We start from the raw sequence: 19,090 nt of genomic DNA on the forward strand, positions 1-19,090 counted from the left end.
AACCGTCTGTTATAAATAACCTAGCCTGCACCCTAATGCAGGTAAAACAAACATAACAGTAATGTAGCTCAAATACTCAACAAGTTACAAACAAATTTCAAAGTAAAATTAGGCTACAGAGATGAAATAAGTATACTACATTACAAGAAAAAGGGATTAATTCAAAGGGTAATTCACTACTATTAGAAGCTTAATGTGGGTAAAGTATTCTATTTTACAAGTATACATTGGCTGATCATCATAAAAACTGCAGGTATATTTAATACTTGTATGTCTATATTGTATCATGTGTCAAGGAGGTGTTACTGTGCACTATTTTGTGAACAATTTTGTATTTAATTGTATGATAATGCCAAGTTAATAATATATTTTATATGTCAATTTTTAATCTGCCCATTACTGGATTATTTATGGGGTGTTGTAATTAGGTTTTTAATGTTGTATTTAGTTGAGGTTAGAGTTCATCTTGACACCTTTATAAGATAAATAAAGGTAAATCACTTTATTGATCCCAAATTGGGATTTGTTTTCTTTACAGCAGCTTGTAAAACAAGGCATTGTATATTATATATTGGTAGTTTAATTTGCACAGTAAAGTGTATCTGTAAAGTAAAAAAAAGTGCTATATCTAACTCTTAAATGTGCTTGAGTATGATAATACAGCAATATTGGAATATCCAAGAAAAGTACAAGTACCTCAAAATTGCAAATTACAGCACTTCCTTTTTCTATAAATATTTAATGAATTAGAATAAATGCAGTATAAAAGCTGCATTCTAACCTAACAAAGGGGCCTTAACAAATCATGTAAGGGTTGGAAAGTATACTTAAACAACATTAATATGCAAACACTTGCCCCTTAAATCAACTCAGACTATCACTTGTCGTCCATCCCTACATGCTGGCAACAAGGGGACATGCCTCAGCTACCACATACGTCTGTGTATTAATGGCTGACTGCAGCAGAGGCTATTATAAGCAGTAGGTTCCAGTGGACAGCAGCAGGACGGACGGACAGGGGAACAGAGCGGTGTGAATGGACGAGGGACATTAGAGGGACAGGGACGTCTGTAACCCAACTAAATCCGGAAAAACAACAGCCAGTCCTTCTGAAGGATTAGCCCCCTGTTCATGATGTAAGTGAACCAAGAATAACACAGATTACAGGTGTGTGTCTGTTGCGTGGTTGCTGTAGATTTGTACTCACAAACTGACTAATCCACTGGCATCCAATCATGTGCCAGCTCAAATAGCAGGCTGAGGTGGAAAGTGGGTCTCTGGAGCCATCATGAATGCCAGTTTTAATGTGGATTAAAGGTTATTTTAACGTGTTTTCACAAGTAACAACTAATGTCCACTAACAACTAAGGGCAACTAAGGTCATCCCTTCCTTATGAATGTGAGCCTCCTCAGTTGCCCCCTCTTGGGGTATCATATGACAATATTCGGGAGGTGTCACAGTGCAAGGAATTATTTTGCGGCAGAGAGCAACAATATATTTTTAGCTGTTCTCAAACTCAATTTACATGGTCAGTGTCTGCCACTAAAAGTAAATTATTACTTTATGCCACTCTGTAGCCTAGAAGAACAAAATAAAGTTTGTCAGAGACAAGCAAATATAGGTATGGAAGGAATACAAATCTGATATTTATCTGTTAGTATCTTTAGATTTATGGGAAGGACAAATTATTCAGTACATTTTCTTTTTAACTAAGGGCTACATTTATTACTGCACAAAGCTTATTTGTGATATCCAAACAGGTTTAATTAAACACTGGCAATTATAATATTGTGAAGCTGCAAAACAAACCATGAGATTCTGCATGAATTCAAACCATAAAATAATCCATAATATGAGTTAATCTGTTAGTTCTTTTTGGGTTAATTTGACATTTTGGGACACGATTACAGTTTGAATGGTATTGATGTTCTCTTTTTACTTTCAGAAAAAAAAGAGAGATATTTCTCAAAATGTGCAGGTACACAATCAGTAGAAATATAGATCTGATACATATGTCTGTAAGTATTTTAAGATATATGGACAGGACAAATGACTCGGGGCAGTCTGAAGTAATTTATCTTGCTATAGCGTTTTATTTAATGTCCACTTTATAGAAATAGCTTGTCATTTGTATATTCACTTTCTTGCCAATGTAGAAGGCAAGAAAGGAAATAAGAGTAGTTCTGCATACAGTATCAAACTATTGCTTTAAATGTAACTCTAGTAGTTTTATAAATAGAACAATATCTTACAAAGATAACCATCATATCTTTGTATGTAGACTGTAATATACACAAGAGATTGTATCACCCTGTTTGATAACAAATCATCACAAGCTTACTTATTTGCTGTAGCAGAAACATTTATTGGTTTACTTTGTTGAATTTATTCCACATACAAAAGAGGAGTTCTAAATGAAGAGAATATTATGGAGGATCTCTTTTTAGCATTCAGGTAACTGAGCTGTGTTGGGCATGTACTTTTCTGTTATTGACACTGCAGTCTGTTTACACCACAAACAAGCCACTCCTTAGGAGACCTCTGAGCCTGATCCCATGTGTCCTGTGAGCTCACACTGATGGCTCTTCTGATACAGGTCAGTATGTCTGTAGCTGTTCCCAGAACTGATCCTGTGCACTCTCCCCTACAGAACATGGCCCTGCCCTCCGTGGTGGTTTTGCCCCTGCTGATTGTCGTGGCAGCGGGGGTGTACTACATCTACAATGAGGTCATACACTTCATGTCCCAGTCCATAGTGCGAAACAAAGTGGTGGTGATCACTGATGCTGTGTCCGGGCTGGGAACTGGTACATTTTCCCACTGTTTTACGTTTGAACTTACTTCTATTGCCATAAAGGTTTTGGTTTCCCCTGTCTGTCAGCAAGAAGTGTAAAAGTCAAATTCCATGAAAATTCACTACACTTATCCTTGGGAGTTTAGGAACTATTCACTTTCAGGAATATTGTGTTATGAATACAAGTAGCTATAGACTCAATTGTTCTATCTGTCAGGAAATACCCTCTTTGGCTGTTTTTCTGTGAGTCTCTATCGATACCAGTCTGAAATATCTGTACGTTAAATATCATGCAATAGCAAGATGGCATTTAGCTTAGTGTAAGACAGAAAGCACAGGGAAATAACCAAGGTAGCCTAGCTCTTTCCAAACGTCAAATAATTTTTAGTACATTTTAAACACATGATACATAAGATTTTAATAAGTGAGCTTTTCTTTTTCCTCTTTGGACAGAGGCTAGCTGTTTCCTGCTTGGGCCTACACCCAGTCTTAAGGCTAAACTAAGCCCACTGTGGGTATCAATGTTTTAATTTCAATCTAAGTTATTTTTAAGCATAAAAGGATATACAAACTTTCACTGACACTTAACTCTCCTTTACAAGATGTATTATTAAGTGTAACTTTAGAGAAGCTGGAGGCCATATTTATTTCTTTGGACAGAGCCAAGTAAGCAGTTCCTTTTTTCTACATAAGCTATTCAGCAGCTGGCTGAAGCCTTTTTTAGCATATCATCTTCTTATCTATCTCTTATCAAGTTAACAAAAAAGTGTATACAAAAAAAATCTCCTATTAATCCTTTACAAGGTAACGTTATTCACTAGTTCTTTTCTTTCCATTCAGAGTGTGCCCATCTCTTCCATAAGGGGGGTGCCAGACTGATCCTGTGTGGGAATACCTGGGATAAACTGGAGTCTCTGTATGACCAGCTGACCAACGACTCTGACCCCAGCCAGGTGAGGAAATGAAAATGGTGCATGCTGGTCTTCATATTTATATGAAGCATCGTAAACTTGGTCCTCCAAACTAAAACCATTACTTGTCTTGTGGTGGTGAGTCATTTTATGGCGGCTTAGAAACAAAATGCATTGGCTGCCGCAGTAAACAATACTATGTCCTCTCTGTTAGTATACACTGGAAATATTGGCAGTACAATGACAAATGGTCTGAAGAAAAAACACATAAAACAACTACAAAAACCTTAAATAGTCATAAAGAATGAACAAAAGGCACCAATATGTTTTGAAAGCAGGAGTAACAGGCTCTGTCCTTGTTTTGTGATAGTCCTCTGTTCCGTCGCCACCTCCCACATCACCACTTCCACCTTGTGTCAACACAATAGCAGGATATCCTCTCTGACAGCATGCTGTCCTCCATGTGTCTCCTACACACAGGACAGAGCAGATGTGTGCATTATCACTGACAGGAGGTGTTAGCTTGATGTTGGACCTTTCTTGTATTATATAATGGTATATATGATAGCATTGTTGTCTTGTTATTACTACCCAAAGATTACATATTTCTTATGAGAACAACACATGAGTAACGTTTGAAGTAAAGTTTGTCTTAATAAATATTAACAATGAGCCTTGTTAACTTTAGAAAGAAATTATCGTTTGTTACGAGTCATTTGAGGTGTATTATTGTTGAAGTAGACAGAGTTCCCCAGGCGGGTGTCGATCAGAAAAAGCCACCAGGGTGCCCTGAATTAAGAAACGCGCCTCAATATAACAAGACAAGCTGCTATTTGATATAACGAGAAACTTCCATATGTTTTTATAATGAGAAGAAGTGATGAATTTGAAGATTGTGTCGAAATCTGAACAAAATCAAGGTAATTCAAGACTAATAATTATAATATTGTATATCTAACAAACTATGAGATCCTGAATACATTCAAACCATTAGATAATCAATAATATGACTTAATCCTTCTTTTTCAAAGGGGTAGTTTGATATTTTGAGAAAAGAACAGCTAGACGAAAAAGATGTTTAAGAATGGTATTGATTTTCTCATTTGACTTAAAGCAAGAAAACAGAAAATGTATAACTTTTGTATTCATCGATAATATGAACATGCTAGACAAACAAAACATATCACTGTACACACAGTACAACCCTGTGTCTCCACAGACGTTCGCCCCAAAGCTGGTGATCGTGGACTTCAGCGACATGGACAGCATGGAGGACGTGGTGTCAGAGGTGGTGGATTGTTACGGCTGTGTGGATGTGTTGGTCTCTAACAGCAGCATGAAGCTGAAGGCCCCGGTGCAAAGTGTCTCCCTGGAAATGGACAGAAACATCATGGACATGAACTACTTCGGCCCCAGCACTCTGGCTAAAGGTGGGCTGGACCTTCCTGAGAAAACCATCACCACTGCTTTTTCTATGATATGGTTTCATAGTGATCTTTTTTTTTTAAATTGCTAATCTGTCCATATTACATGGCAGGCATTATTCCAACAATGATCTCGAGAAGATCCGGCCACATCGTGCTGGTCAACAGTATCCAGGGAAGACTGGCTGTCCCATTCAGAAGTTCATGTGAGTCTCCAAAATAACTTTAATCAACCATTTTTTCCCTATAGTTCTTATTGTTTTCAATCATTACATGTCAAACAAACACCTGTACATGTACATGTACACGCACACAATATATTATGCTGCTATTTATACAAACACAAATGATACAAAAAAAAATGCAGTTTGGAGTTACATTCTCATAAGTTTGTTTGTTTTAACATTTTCTTCTAAGACCTTTGTCTTAATAGTATTCTATATTGAATAATGACCATTCCTCCCATTTTGATTCAAACAGCGATTCTTTCAGGCTCAAGAGATTTATCAGTTTGTCCATGATATAAGCTTCATATCTCTGTCCATTGCTGTTGAGTAGGATGTTCCATCTTACATCATTTACTTTTGATTGATTTCTTACAGCTTTAACATTATTAAATTAATAATAAAATAAAAATATCCTTTTTCCCTTGTGTCTTTTGCATAACGTACGCCAATTTCCAAATCTTTATAGTTTTTGGGTATTTCCAGAATATGTGTGGGGTCTGCATCCCATGCTCCACATTCCTTACATTCAAGTATTTTAACCTTATGCATCACAAACAAATATGTTACAGAGAATTCCCTCCTCATCCATGATTGTTTAAAGATGATTAATTTCCACATGTTTTGCTAAACATGTTCTGAACGTTTTTTTTGTTGTTGCTCAAATCGTGAACATGATATTTTCACATGTTCCTCTTATAATTAGGCTGCAAGCCATTGTATTAACCCTTCTATATTGTCTTCATTTACCCCCCCCCTTACTTTGGTGTTCGGTCAGATTTGACCGGTCCTGTTTTAACTGTTTTAATTACATTAACACAAACACTATTAGTCATCACCACATATCATTTAACACCCTTTCAAACTGTACATATTGTATCAGACTACTACATGAAAAACTGCAGTAAATATACAAAGAACAGACACTGAACATGTATTGGTGTGCCAGGTGTGATCCATGTGGGGGGATGGGCACATAGGAGCGGGAAATGTGTCAAAGTGTTGTCACATGGGGAGATGTGTGTGTGTGTGTGTGTGTGTGTGTGTGTGTGTGTGTGTGTGTGTGTGTGTGTGTGTGTGTGTGTGTGTGTGTGTGTGTGTGTGTGTGTGTGTGTGTGTGTGTGTGTGTGTGTGTGTGTGTGTGTGTGTGTGTGTGTGTGTGTGTGTGTGTGTGTGTGTGTGTGTGTGTGTGTGTGTGTGGGGGTGGGGGTGGGGGTGTGTGTGTGTGTTTATCTGATCCGGATGGTTAATAATTCCTTTTCTTTATGTTGGTATTTTTGACCGGGAACACCATGGGTGTTACAAAGTTGACTAAATCCTCCAAAATGCAATGAAAGTGGTGATCAGCAATTGTATATGTTCTAATGTCTACTTTGAAGGATATCATAAAGCGTTAATGTAATCAAATGTAAAACAAAAAAGTTATGATTGAAGAAAGTAGTAAATCGGTCAGATTTGACCCGAAGACAACAGGAGGGTTGAATCAGAACTTTTTTTAATTGTTCTGTTTCAACTGTTCTGAGAGGTGTTGACTCAACCGGTCATTGTAGAAGATATTTTTGTAGTGCTGTGGAAAAGTAATGCGTTTTAGTTGTTTACATTTCTTTATTCATCCCGAGTTTAATTTCAAACATGTAACAAACACGTGAACACAACCAACATCAAAATGAACAATAAACACATATAGCAAAGTATTAATGTATAAATCCTCATAAGTTATATTAATAAACAACTTAAATAACTATTACCTATTACATTTTAATATGTGTTTTCAATATGATGCAACAGAAGTCTTCCTGTAGCAGAAAACAGTTCAATGTTGTCTGCAATGTTTGGAATGCACTTCTTTACAACTGTGACACACCTCTTAGTGAACAAGAGTTAATATGTGTGTGTGTGTGTGTGTGTGTGTGTGTGTGTGTGTGTGGGTGTGTGTGTGTTTGTGACCTCTCAGATGCTGCATCTAAGCATGCGGTGCAGGCCTTCTTTGACTGCCTGCGGGCTGAAGTGAAGGAGTATGGGATAGAAGTGAGCACCATCAGCCACACCTTCATCAACGCCTCGGAGCCCCCGTCTGAGGAGGGGCCCGCCCCCAAAACAAACGCTGTGGCTGCATGTGAGTAAAAGAACCGGAATGGAAGAGACTCACAGGTTAATGATTTACGAGTTATCAGAGGTGATTTAGATAATGGGATATGAATGTGTGAGGTCTTTTAGATTAGATTGGATCAACTTTATGGATCCCAAATTGGGAAATTGTTTTATTACACAGAATGTTAACAAGGCATTGCACTTGAGATATAAGACAATTAAAAAATACACATCAACAGTAGAATATTGAATCTCTTCGGAAGATTCTATATAAAATATACAGAATAAATTAAACTAGACCGACCTACTGCTTTAAAAATGTAAACATAGGATACTATAGATACAATTTACAAAGTACAATGCAACAAGGAAAGTATGTTGTTATAGCAGCATGGTAACAAGCCATTGCACAAAAATATAATAAAATACAAAAATAAACAGTAAATATACACATCTGAACAGTACAAGGATATGCTATATATAGCATATCCTTGTATATCCTTGTAATTTATAGACATTGTATACAATGTCTATAAATTCGAAAACAAAATCTATGATTACACAAAATAAGATATGCACTGTAATAGACCTACTACAAAAAGAATACAAACATACCATATACCATACACTCTCTTACCATACATTATACAGGTGTGCATAGTCGTTTGTTTTTCATTCAAATGTAAGTGCGATATATAAATTGTTTTGTTCAACAAGCAATTGCACAGAAAACAGAAAAAAAGATAATATATATACATATCCACAAGGGTACACCGTATATCTATAAAATATCTAGAATAATTCAATATTAAATATACAGCAGTTAAACATACTCTATAATAGACCAATTTACTACTAAAATAAAGTAACCATTAGATACTATACACGTGTGCAAAGCAGTGGCTGTTTTTTGATAAAAATGTAAGTGCAATGAGGTCATGTGGAAGTATAACGTGCACAACGTGTTCAGAGTTATTAAAAAGGAAAACTACAAATATAAATTAAATGACTATTTGTAAATGTTCAGAATATCACTTTATTATACCTCTAACTGTATGTGTTCTTCCACAGTCATCCGCAGCCAGTTGGTCCACGGTTTGAGCCCCTCGGTCCTGGCCAATGAAATAATGCAAACGGTAAACAGGAAGAGGAAGGAGGTGGTGCTGGCCCACCCCATCCCCAGGGTGGCCCTCTACCTCCGCTCCCTCTTTCCCTCCTTCCTCTTCGCTGTGCTGGCTGCAGGAGCCAAAGACTCAGTGCTGAATGAGCAGATGCAGTGAGAGAAATGGAATCATGTGAAGTGAAGGGTTTTGTGGAGATGGTAGATAAGTAGTATGTGCTTGACTTAAGATGTATCACAAGATGGGCAAAGTAGGCAAGGGCCCCAGACCCTTAAGGCTCCAGGCTGATCATATGTGTGTGGCACTTTCAAATTTAAGATTTTCATCAAATCAATCCCTGTTTATCATATTATTTATTGTGTTACACATGTACATTCTGTTATGACCTCTCAGTATAGTCCATTGTTCCCATGCTGCATTCAATGTATCTCCACGTGTAAAACAATGCATGTCATTCAGTGCCACTGTGTACTTCCTTATATCAGCATCATTGTTTATTGTTAGCTTCTCCTACGGCTATATAAAAGCAAACTATATACTACTATACTATATCCATCTTGAATTGTGCCTTGTGTTTCACTTGGTCAGAATAAAATATTGATATCATGCACTTTATGTTAAAAAACAGTACATGGAGAGTACTCAGTGTCTGGTTTGCAGATGAAATATCAGCCAGTAGCAGAGATTTGAAGCAAATGTGTGATGAACTAGCTCCAACCCTAGAACTAGTTCTAATATGAACATGTTCATTTACTTAAGTTACATTTGTAGGTACTTGTTTACTTCTGAATTGCAATGTTATGCCATTTTATGGAAGCAAAGCAAAGGCAACACAGATAAGTAGTTGTAGTACTTAAAGGATGAAGGTACATTCAGATAACTGCTCCAGCACTTACTATGGTTTGTGAAGCAAATGGACTTGGAGGATTATTGCTGAGTTGTATCTTCATGGTTGAAAGCCATTAATGTAAGGCGCTTTAGATCAAAGTTTGAAATGCTAAATGATATATAATGTCATGCAATGTCATTGTGGCAGGAAGAAGGAGAAGAACCCCAGATTGTAAGAGCAGACGGGATTGCATTTCTCTGGAGTTGAAACTTTCATGTGACAAATAAAATTGCTTGATTATCTGCATTTATGGTGTCTTCGTTCCCTTCTTTCAAAAGCTAGTTTGAATTTAGACATTAAATATGAGTGTACAACATTATAAACACGTTGTTCAAGTAGCTAAGATTAAGGTGCGTTCCTTAATCCCATTCTTTTGACTTTTAATACTACAGCTGCCCTTCCAAAGGTGTCCCAATATTCTACTGCGTGCATGCAGTTAGGATATTCTACTTCTTAGAAACATGGCACCTTGAACTTTGACCCTCTTGCTTATGTATCTACTATGCAAAGGATTGTGGGTCAGAATAGCCAGAAAAGCATGCTGGCTTGCATATTGCAAAATGTGACCAACGCAGTATTGCATACTGCATTTGACATATTGGGACACATATTTTTCTAGCATATGAAATAGTATGGTGGAATAGGTATTTAGATAATATGAAACAGCAATTATGCCCTAATTAATTTGATCAGACCTTCATCATATGACCCAAAAAAGATTTTAGATAAGCAATAGTAAAACCATAACATTTTCAAAAACTATTTAAAATATTATTCTGATGATATACAATATATTCAGTTTATAATTCTACTCCAAAAAAATTAAGAGATTTTCTTGCCCTATTTAGGATGAATAAAGTATATATTTAATCTATGAAGAGCCCTGGGACGTGTAATTTCCATGTCTGTCCTCTAGGTGGCAGCAACATCTACCTAATAACACTGACCTGTAACCCTGGAGAGATCAGCCTCTGCAGACTTCCCTCTGTCAATTGTTAATGTGGGGCAAAGTGTCCCAATATGTTCTGTTTTTAAATATAAAATAACTGTCCTTATTCGACAGTATGACATATTTGATTAATATACATGGAATAATGATCTTATAATGTTTTAATACAAATGATTAGCTCCTCTAATACTCATCAGAATACTTTATTTATTCTGGGAATAATTGTTTTATTAAATATGAAAAACATTTCTTCTGAAATAAGCCCAAGAAGTTCAAGTACAAATGTCCAACATATATACAATAAAACAACATGGAATAAAACATAAAAATGAAATAAAAGGGAGAAAAAAATATTAAGAAAGTTGAAGTACAAAGTGTCAAATAGAAATAAAATAAAACGAAATAAAAATATAAAATGAGCATATGAATTTAGAGTAACATTTGTCCAATATATGTAAAATCAAATATAATGGAATAAAATTACTAAATAAACATAAGAAGTTAAAATAAAAATGTGCACATCACTGCAATATACATTACAACATATAATCAACAAATCATTTCTCTACAACAAAGGCTCTACACACTGACGTTCTCAGGCAGCTCTGCCGTCCACACAGATGCAATACGTCCAATTACACGTCACTCACAGATTTATAGCACTCATCACTTCAGGCCTGCAGGACAGGAGAGGCTCTCTGGTATTATCCTGTCAGGATTACATGGTGGAATCAATGCTGATCCATGTGCTCTGCTGATTACTTGTTGTATACAAATAACATTTGCATTATGACACATTATAGCAGAAAACAAATGTCACATGACTCTGTGACAAAGGCCTACCACCATTTCTGTTATGCAAATGAGGAGTACATTCAGAGGGGCCATTCCAAGTCTGTGTGTGTGTGTGTGTGTGTGTGTGTGTGTGTGTGTGTGTGTGTGTGTGTGTGTGTGTGTGTGTGTGTGTGTGTGTGTGTGTGTGTGTGTGAGTAGTAGAGACCACTGGTGTCTAGTCCAGCTGGTATGCGTGCGTCTGTCCTCCAGGTCACCCTCCTCTGGGGAGTTCAACATCTTTTGTCCCTGCGGCGGCAGACAGGAATGTGTCTCTAATGTCCACATGAATAAATGCAGCTTCATGACATTTCCCCCTGTCAAACAGGAAGCTTTTTCTTTGGAGCACTCAGCTGGACTCTGCAAATTGGCATTTTGATCCGACACATTTACATGTGTCACACGGCGCTGCCTGATCCCTGTATGTTTCATGGCATGTAATAGAGGTCAGATCCTGATATGAATAATTGCTTAACAAGAGTTTCCGGAGAGATCGTGAGCCCTGTGTGTCGTATCAGCGATTACATTGTCAGATTTAAAGGTATATCAAACAAAAATGCATCCAAGTATGAAGGAAAATCTGAGAATGATCTGAGCCTAATAGTTTCTCTCAATCATGTGTGAGCAATATGATGATAAGGCCCAAACCCAGCAGAGAGGACTGTCCTGAAGCAATAATGAAAGTGAAGCATCCTGAATGTGAGCATGACTTATGAGAATCACCTCGCAGGGACGTGTGCTGATCAGAAATGGTCTTTCCATGAGCGAGGTGATCACCCTTATCAATTTTTAAAGCCCGGGTTATTGACACTAACCTGACTTATGGAGGTTATGCAGAGGCCATGGTAATGATTCCCTAAGCTTTCACATACAGCACCAGAGGGGCGGGTTAAATATTGGTTGATGATGGAGGAGGTTATTGCTCCAATGAGTATTAAGGTAATGTCTGCACAGTGGGGTTCTCTTCGTCCATCTGTTGTTGCTGGGGTGTTTTTATTCTGGCCTGTGGCGTAACTGTGTAGGGAGACAGATATAAGTGTCCAAAAATAGACTAAAAGCAACTATAAATGTTCCTTGTTTACGACCACAATGCCACAACAATATAAAATGATGTTTTTATTCTTACACATATTTTGTATTATTGTTTAAAGCTCTTGTTTTTCTTTTTCTGACCTTGTAGCTTGTAAATAAATGTCTAGTTAAGCAAGACAAATAATTAAAAGCAATTATCTTTGCATATTTTGTAAATTATTCTCAATTAAATATTCATTTTAAAATATTAAGCTTTTGTATTAAGTCATACCAACCAATAATATTGATTATTTTCTTTTTGATGTGCAACTTTCTCTTCCATGACTATTAAACTAAACTTTTTAAATGACACTTTCTATATAGAAAAGCACGACTCTACTAATTATATGTTAATGAAGGTAGATTCCACAATTAGGGATTTTATTTAATTTTATTATTAGAAATGTTACTTATTAGCTGTAATATTCCTCTTCTGGCCAATCTGGCAAAATGTGTGGGTACTATACGTAACATTTTTCATTTTGCAAACAATTACAAATTCAATGACCAATAAACAGATTTTCTGCAGCAGCTCTTTCAGAAACTTAACAGTTGTTGTTGTTGTGTTTTTACAGAGGCAAATAAAGTGTGAATTTAGAAGATTCATTGCTTTCAGCCCACGTAAATGTAAAGCCACACTTATCGTTATATTTATTTAACGATGGATTAAATGACCAGGTGTAGTCTGAAAGTATCTTTTACCTACACACGCAGAGCTTTAAGGAGCTTTTTAGTAACTTTGAAGTTTGTTGATTTGGTTATACTGCCAAAACTTCACTGCTGTGGTTCACTGTCACCACCCCATTGACCTCCTCATCGACCTTATTCCCAGCCACAGCAGGCAGTTTTCTTTGAAAAAGCTCTGAAACATAAAGACTACATGCTCAGAAACAAACTGAGTTACACAAAGTTAGTGGCTAGCTAGTTGCAACAAATTCTCACTCCCAACTCATACTATAGTGACGTTATGTCAGGATCCCTTGGCGTCACTATTAAATGCAGTGGGGGGCCCTTTAGCCTCGATTTTCAACTATCAGGGAGTCCCATTGACTTGCATAGAGCTCGCTGAACGTTGGTAATAGACGAGTTGGGATCGCGGAGAAATGCTCTCCGCAGACCCATTCTCACAGCGTTATAAACCTTTTTCTTTGATTGTATAATGTTGGACCGCTTTGCTTGAAAAACCGCCAAGCGTCAAACAGCACTTGGAAATGTAAAGAAATCCATTCACGGCACACTATCCAAAACAGCATTCTAACGAGTCCACCAGAACTACCCAGCTGGCTATTGTGTTTCACAACATGTTCTATGGCACGTCTCTACTGGGAATTGTATTTTTAAAAGACGTTTTCGTATTTCCCATAATTAGAAGTTGCCAGTATTAAACTGTGTACATCCCTGGAGGTTTAGGAGATAGGAAACACTCTCACTCTCAACATTTAAAGCATATAATTAATAAATGGGTGAAAATTGCTTGTGCCCATAATGGGCAGCATTAATATATATATACCCGCATGACAGCTAAGGTCTGAAGAGCTTTATTTAACAGCTGGTCTTATGTCTGTGACCCCTTCTGTTGTTAATTGATAAGCCTTGAAACATGCAAGATACTTGTCAAGGCTCAGAGGCAAATGGGTCGCAGGTTCCTCAACCACGGTGGCCCTGAAGTGCAAGACACCACAGCATTTCAGAAAACACTACAGCATTTCAGAAAACACCACAGCATTTCACAAAACACTACAGCATTTCAGAAAACACAACAGCATTTCACAAAACACTACAGCATTTCAGAAAACACAACAGCATTTCAGAAAACACCACAGCATTTCAAAAAACACTACAGCATTTCACAAAACACTACGGCATTTCAGAAAACACTACAGCATTTCAGAAAACACTACGGCATTTCGGAAAACACTACAGCATTTCAGAAAACACTACGGCATTTCAGAAAACACTACAGCATTTCAGAAAACACTACAGCATTTCAGAAAACACTACGGCATTTCAGAAAACACTAAGGCATTTCAGAAATGCTGTAGTGTTTTGTGAAATGCTGTGGTGTCTTGCACTTCAGGGCCACCGTACTCAACAGTGCATTATAAGACATCTATCAATATGTGTGTATACCTCCACCATTAAACTGTCATATTCTGCACATTTATTATACTATCACATACATCTTATATGAGTATAATTCATATATCAGTTAAAAATAAGTGCTTCAACATTGTTAACATTGCAGGAAAGTTGATTGTCAAGTCCCAAAACAAATTATGCAACATATTAAACGCTAACTACTTTCTCAGGCTTACAGTTTTTCTTGATTGCTAACACACTAAAATGCTACATAAAGCACAATTATTTTAACTGACACTCAAACAGCAAAACATCAGCTCAAATCTCCAAAACTCTAAACACGTTTCAAGCTTTTCACACAATTTGCAAATCAACATGGCACTTTTTGCAAACCACTGCACACGTTTCTTCACATAAGACACGGGAATCTGACATAAAGTCACGTGTTAGCTGGTTTAGAACACTGATATTCAAAATGCCTCACACATGGACCAATAATCAAGAAACACGTTCCACCTGACCAAACACCTGAGAGCATAATTGTTGGCTCATCAATCAGGATGTTAGCACTATGAAAAGACCACAGGTGAGTACTTTCTTACAGCAACAATGGAAGCCAACATGGAAGCAAGAGCAAGAGGAAGAGGAAGAGGTGGGTGAGAGTGAGAGGAGGAAGAATGAGAGGAGGTGGGAGAGGACGTGGACAAAGAAGAATACTCTCTAATGAAATGAAATGTTATCAACCATGGTTTGGCGATGAGAGAGGCTGGACAGAGGGTTCAGCCTAATCTAAGCCGATTTACTGTTGTCTCTGTAATCTTAGACTTAGACTTGAAAACAGGTTAGTTACTGTACCCGTTTTTAGCTCTGCATAATTCATGATATATCACTGCTTATATGTGTTGTGTGAATCGTATTTACTTCATTACTGTAATTGAATTGTTAGCATGTTGCATACTATAACTGTACAAACATCCTGCACAATTGACTGTGGTAGACTTACTTTTATGCAACACAGACACTGACCAACCACTATATCTTTGTTGTTTGTCTGAAGGACGGAGAAACAAAGAGGTGCAGGTGGAAAGCTAAGGATTTCCAATGAGGCACAGGTAGCAGCAGTTACAAACTGGGTTTTGGCAAACAATGCCATCACACTTAGAGAGATCCGAAGCATAGTAACTATGTGCTGAGATGCATGTTGCACAATGTTATTTTTGGATAAAATGTGATTTCTTTCAACAACTCATTTGTATTTCTTCATGTACTGTATGTCTGTGTAAGCAAGCAATCTTTCTCTGCAGAAACCTCTATGTACAGAGCATAGCCCATAACAGATGAAAGTGCTTTAGATGATGCTCAGCAGTGTGTAGTTGGGTGGTCAAACCATCTAGTATTATGAATGAAGTGTGTTATATTTGGTGCAAAAGTTTGCATTTTGTAAGTGTTTATGTAGTTTTGAGTGCAGTTCTTCACTTAGCAGGAGAAATTAGGTGTTTTGCACTTTGGGTGTGTGGTTTTGTGAATTGTGTTTAGTGTTCTGAGAAACTGAGCAATTAAAAAAAATGTGTTTGAGCAATCGAGAAAAACTGTAATATCAGATATAAGATTCTGAAAAAACTTTTTTGTATTGCCTCAACTGCATACTGATGTACATGAATTTTGACAGACATAACCTTTAAGACAACTCTTTAAACCGTTCTTTAAAAGTATAATCTTACTATCACATGTCCTCTTGAGAGGGGGATTTTTTTGAAGTCGTAAAAATCTTGCTAATCCTTCAGTCTTGTTTGGTTTCTAAGACTACACATATTTAATCTTAAAGGGAAAGTTTGCCTTAATCTGTTCTTAATCCCAGCGGGCACTGTTTCTAATACCCACCACTTTCTCACAGACACGCAACAATCTCCACAAGAATAAGGCTGCACTGTCAGTGACAGATTAGCAGTTTCTAATGTTGCCTACCATAATCCTTCAATTTTCTTGCTTTTGGATAGAAAAGCCTTATAATGGTTCTCATGACCCTAAACTCAAGAGGGACCACAGATATAATTATGTTACCAGCGGATGTCAGAGAGATTTAAATCAGTGAGGGGACAAGCATTATAGTTGGCCTGCGAAATGCTTTATGTGCAAATTCAAAAGAAGCCAAATTGAAGAACGGATCCTTATACTAGAAAATAGACCTGGATTTATTTGTAGTACTTAGAATGTCAGTGTGTCAGGGATCTTATTGACCCGATAGATCTAACTAGATATGTTAATAAAGTGTGAGACTCTCTATTGATTGTCTGCATATTATCAGTCAATGTATTGTAGACCCTCCAGAAAAACGCGATTCTGCGATCGCAGAATTTACCGCATAATCAGCAAAATGGCACAGATTTTTAAAAGGCCGCATATTTATCAAAAGGCCTCATAATCTCCGCATTTTTCCACACAAAGTTGAGGGAAAAAAAAGTTAACTCGTCTTGACGTGACGTCATCAGCTCGCGCATCACAGAATGTAAACAACACTGTATAGAGTGAACGTGTGGAGCTCACACGATAGAGAAAACACCAAGGTGAAAAAGTCTAATCCATCTCATTTACCGACGAACATTTCTACTAAAGGCCGGGCAAAAAGTGGGGGGAAACTATTCTGCACCCCGTGCAACTGTGTGTTGGAGCATAAGAGAAAATCGACGGTGACGACCCACTTTGATTCATTCAAACATTCGAAAATGCTTTCTGCTGCAAGAAAGCCAAACAACTCGCGTTCACCGACGCATCAACCTCCAAAACCCTTTCGAGGGCTACAAGAAACAAAGTGAGTAGCCTACAAGATTGAAGCTGGTCAGATAACGAACGAGTAAATGAAAACAGAATGAGGCGGAGAAGTGTGTGTGTGTGTGTGGGGGGGGGGGAGGGGGGTGTGTGTATGAGATTAAAATAGCCCAATTGCTTTTACAATCAATAAACATTGAATGTGTTTAATTGAATAGTAAAGGGGTTTAACGTTAGTGGCAGGTTGTGTGTGAGAGAGAATAAATAAGACAGCCCAATATTTAAAAAAATTGTTATTCTTTTCCCCCGCATATTTAGCATATTTCGCAACTTTCTGCATATTTCGCAACTTCCCGCAATTTCACCGCATAAAATCACATAAAAACCCCGCATGTTTAATCGCATAACCAAGGATTTTAGCCCGCATAATCAAGGATTTTTGCCCGTGTTTTTCTGGAGGGTCTAGTATTGGGTGGTAACTCAATGTCCAATGTCAGGCTCTGATGATGTGTCGGCTTTATTGCTGCCCTTGTAAATAACCTAGTCTTACTTTAAAATTAGGCACACAAAAAGTTATTTTATCACCCATTGACAAATAAAGTTAAATATTAAGGTCCCTGTTTTATAGAAATGTCTATTGTTAATTTATTTTCTTCATCAGTTTTCAGATTTGTGATGGAGATGGTTTGGTTATCATCAAGTGAAGTAATTGAATCTTTTTTTCCCCTTATTTTCTTTTCCAAGAATGTCTGATATAATGTTAAACTAAATTCATAATGTATGTATTGTAGCCTATTGATACTTTTTTTATTGTTTGGTTGAAATCTTGAAATCTTGCACTATTTCTATTCTATTCTATTTGCATTTGTTTGCACTATTTTATTTGTTTTATTGTGTTGCACTGTGGGTGGAGCCTGTGACCTAAGATGTTCATCAACATAACTACTGTAGCTATGTACGAATGACAATAAAAGCCTTGAAACTTGAATCTAACCTGTATACATGTATGAGAATATAGAGGGGTTTTTGCCAAAGTCACTCTCCCACCGGAACTTGCCCTCCTCAGTACGACTGTGGATAGAGGGTAAAAAGAAAAAACCTGCAACATGGCGATTGTTAGGGAAAATGTGAAAATAGAAGATTAAAATATGCTTATATTAAAGGCAGTTTGACTTGACAGTGATCCTGTGATGCATATTGACATTTGGCCAGAATGACCTTCTTGTTACCCTTGGCACAGCAGTTTTAGCTGTTCTGTTTCAAAATGTTCGAGCTGGAAACCCATATGCATGCTGGTAGTGTAGGCTCTTATATCGAAAAATGCAGTTACTGAAAATATCCAGCAGTGAGTAAGAAAATAAAAAAGTACTACTGTATATCATGTATTATACTGTCTGTGAACATTGGGAGTTATAATAAAATGAATATTTTTACTTTTGTAAATGTTGTTGCTGTTATACCCTGTTTTTCGAGTGAAACCAATCTAAGTAAACCTAACTGCACTCTACAAGTAGAACAATTGCAACCACAATGCATATTTTGCCTATGTATTGCTTTCTGGTATTTCTGTAATCCATTTGCTAATCTCTAAAATCTTTCTGCAGTTCGTAAAAACATACCACCGAATTCTTCTTGATTATCTTTGTACAGTACATTGCAGCTCTTTCTCATTCTGAACTTTTTTTGTGTGTTTGATCAAGCTAAATGCTAACGCAGGCTATGACTAAGCTGTGGAGGGAGAGGAGCTCCAATTGGATTCGTCCTACTTGTTAAGCTCCAAAGCCCCCATCGGCGGGGGCTTTGTTTTTTCACGACAGTGTGTGTCAGGGCATCTTAATATTTAAGAACCTATGAATGTGTTATACCAGATTAACGGGAATAATCTCAGCTAACTGACGATACAAAACATTTTTACCAAAACAAAACACAAGTCTCATAA

The 19,090-nt window shown here is 37.1% G+C and overlaps 1 protein-coding gene across 3 annotated transcripts; it reads left to right on the forward strand.

The window, feature by feature from the left end:
- Window positions 1-967: 967 nt before the first annotated feature.
- Window positions 968-9,701, forward strand: dhrs7cb (dehydrogenase/reductase (SDR family) member 7Cb). Of its 3 annotated transcripts, none has more exons than XM_079656919.1 (7): window positions 968-1,167; window positions 2,652-2,808; window positions 3,636-3,748; window positions 4,905-5,136; window positions 5,244-5,336; window positions 7,309-7,470; window positions 8,517-9,701. In XM_079656919.1, exons 2-7 carry the CDS (start codon window positions 2,655-2,657, stop codon window positions 8,723-8,725), a joined length of 963 nt encoding a protein of 320 aa, XP_079513045.1. In that variant the 5' UTR covers window positions 968-1,167; window positions 2,652-2,654; the 3' UTR covers window positions 8,726-9,701. The 3 variants fall into 3 exon arrangements, with proteins under 3 accessions (XP_079513045.1, XP_079513044.1, XP_079513046.1); XM_079656918.1 differs by having other exon boundaries at window positions 969-1,136; XM_079656920.1 differs by having other exon boundaries at window positions 970-1,136; window positions 4,926-5,136.
- Window positions 9,702-19,090: the final 9,389 nt, after the last annotated feature.

The sequence above is a fragment of the Notothenia rossii genome (assembly GCF_949606895.1).
Source record: "Notothenia rossii genome assembly, chromosome: 11".
Classification (NCBI taxonomy): Eukaryota; Metazoa; Chordata; class Actinopteri; order Perciformes; family Nototheniidae; genus Notothenia; species Notothenia rossii.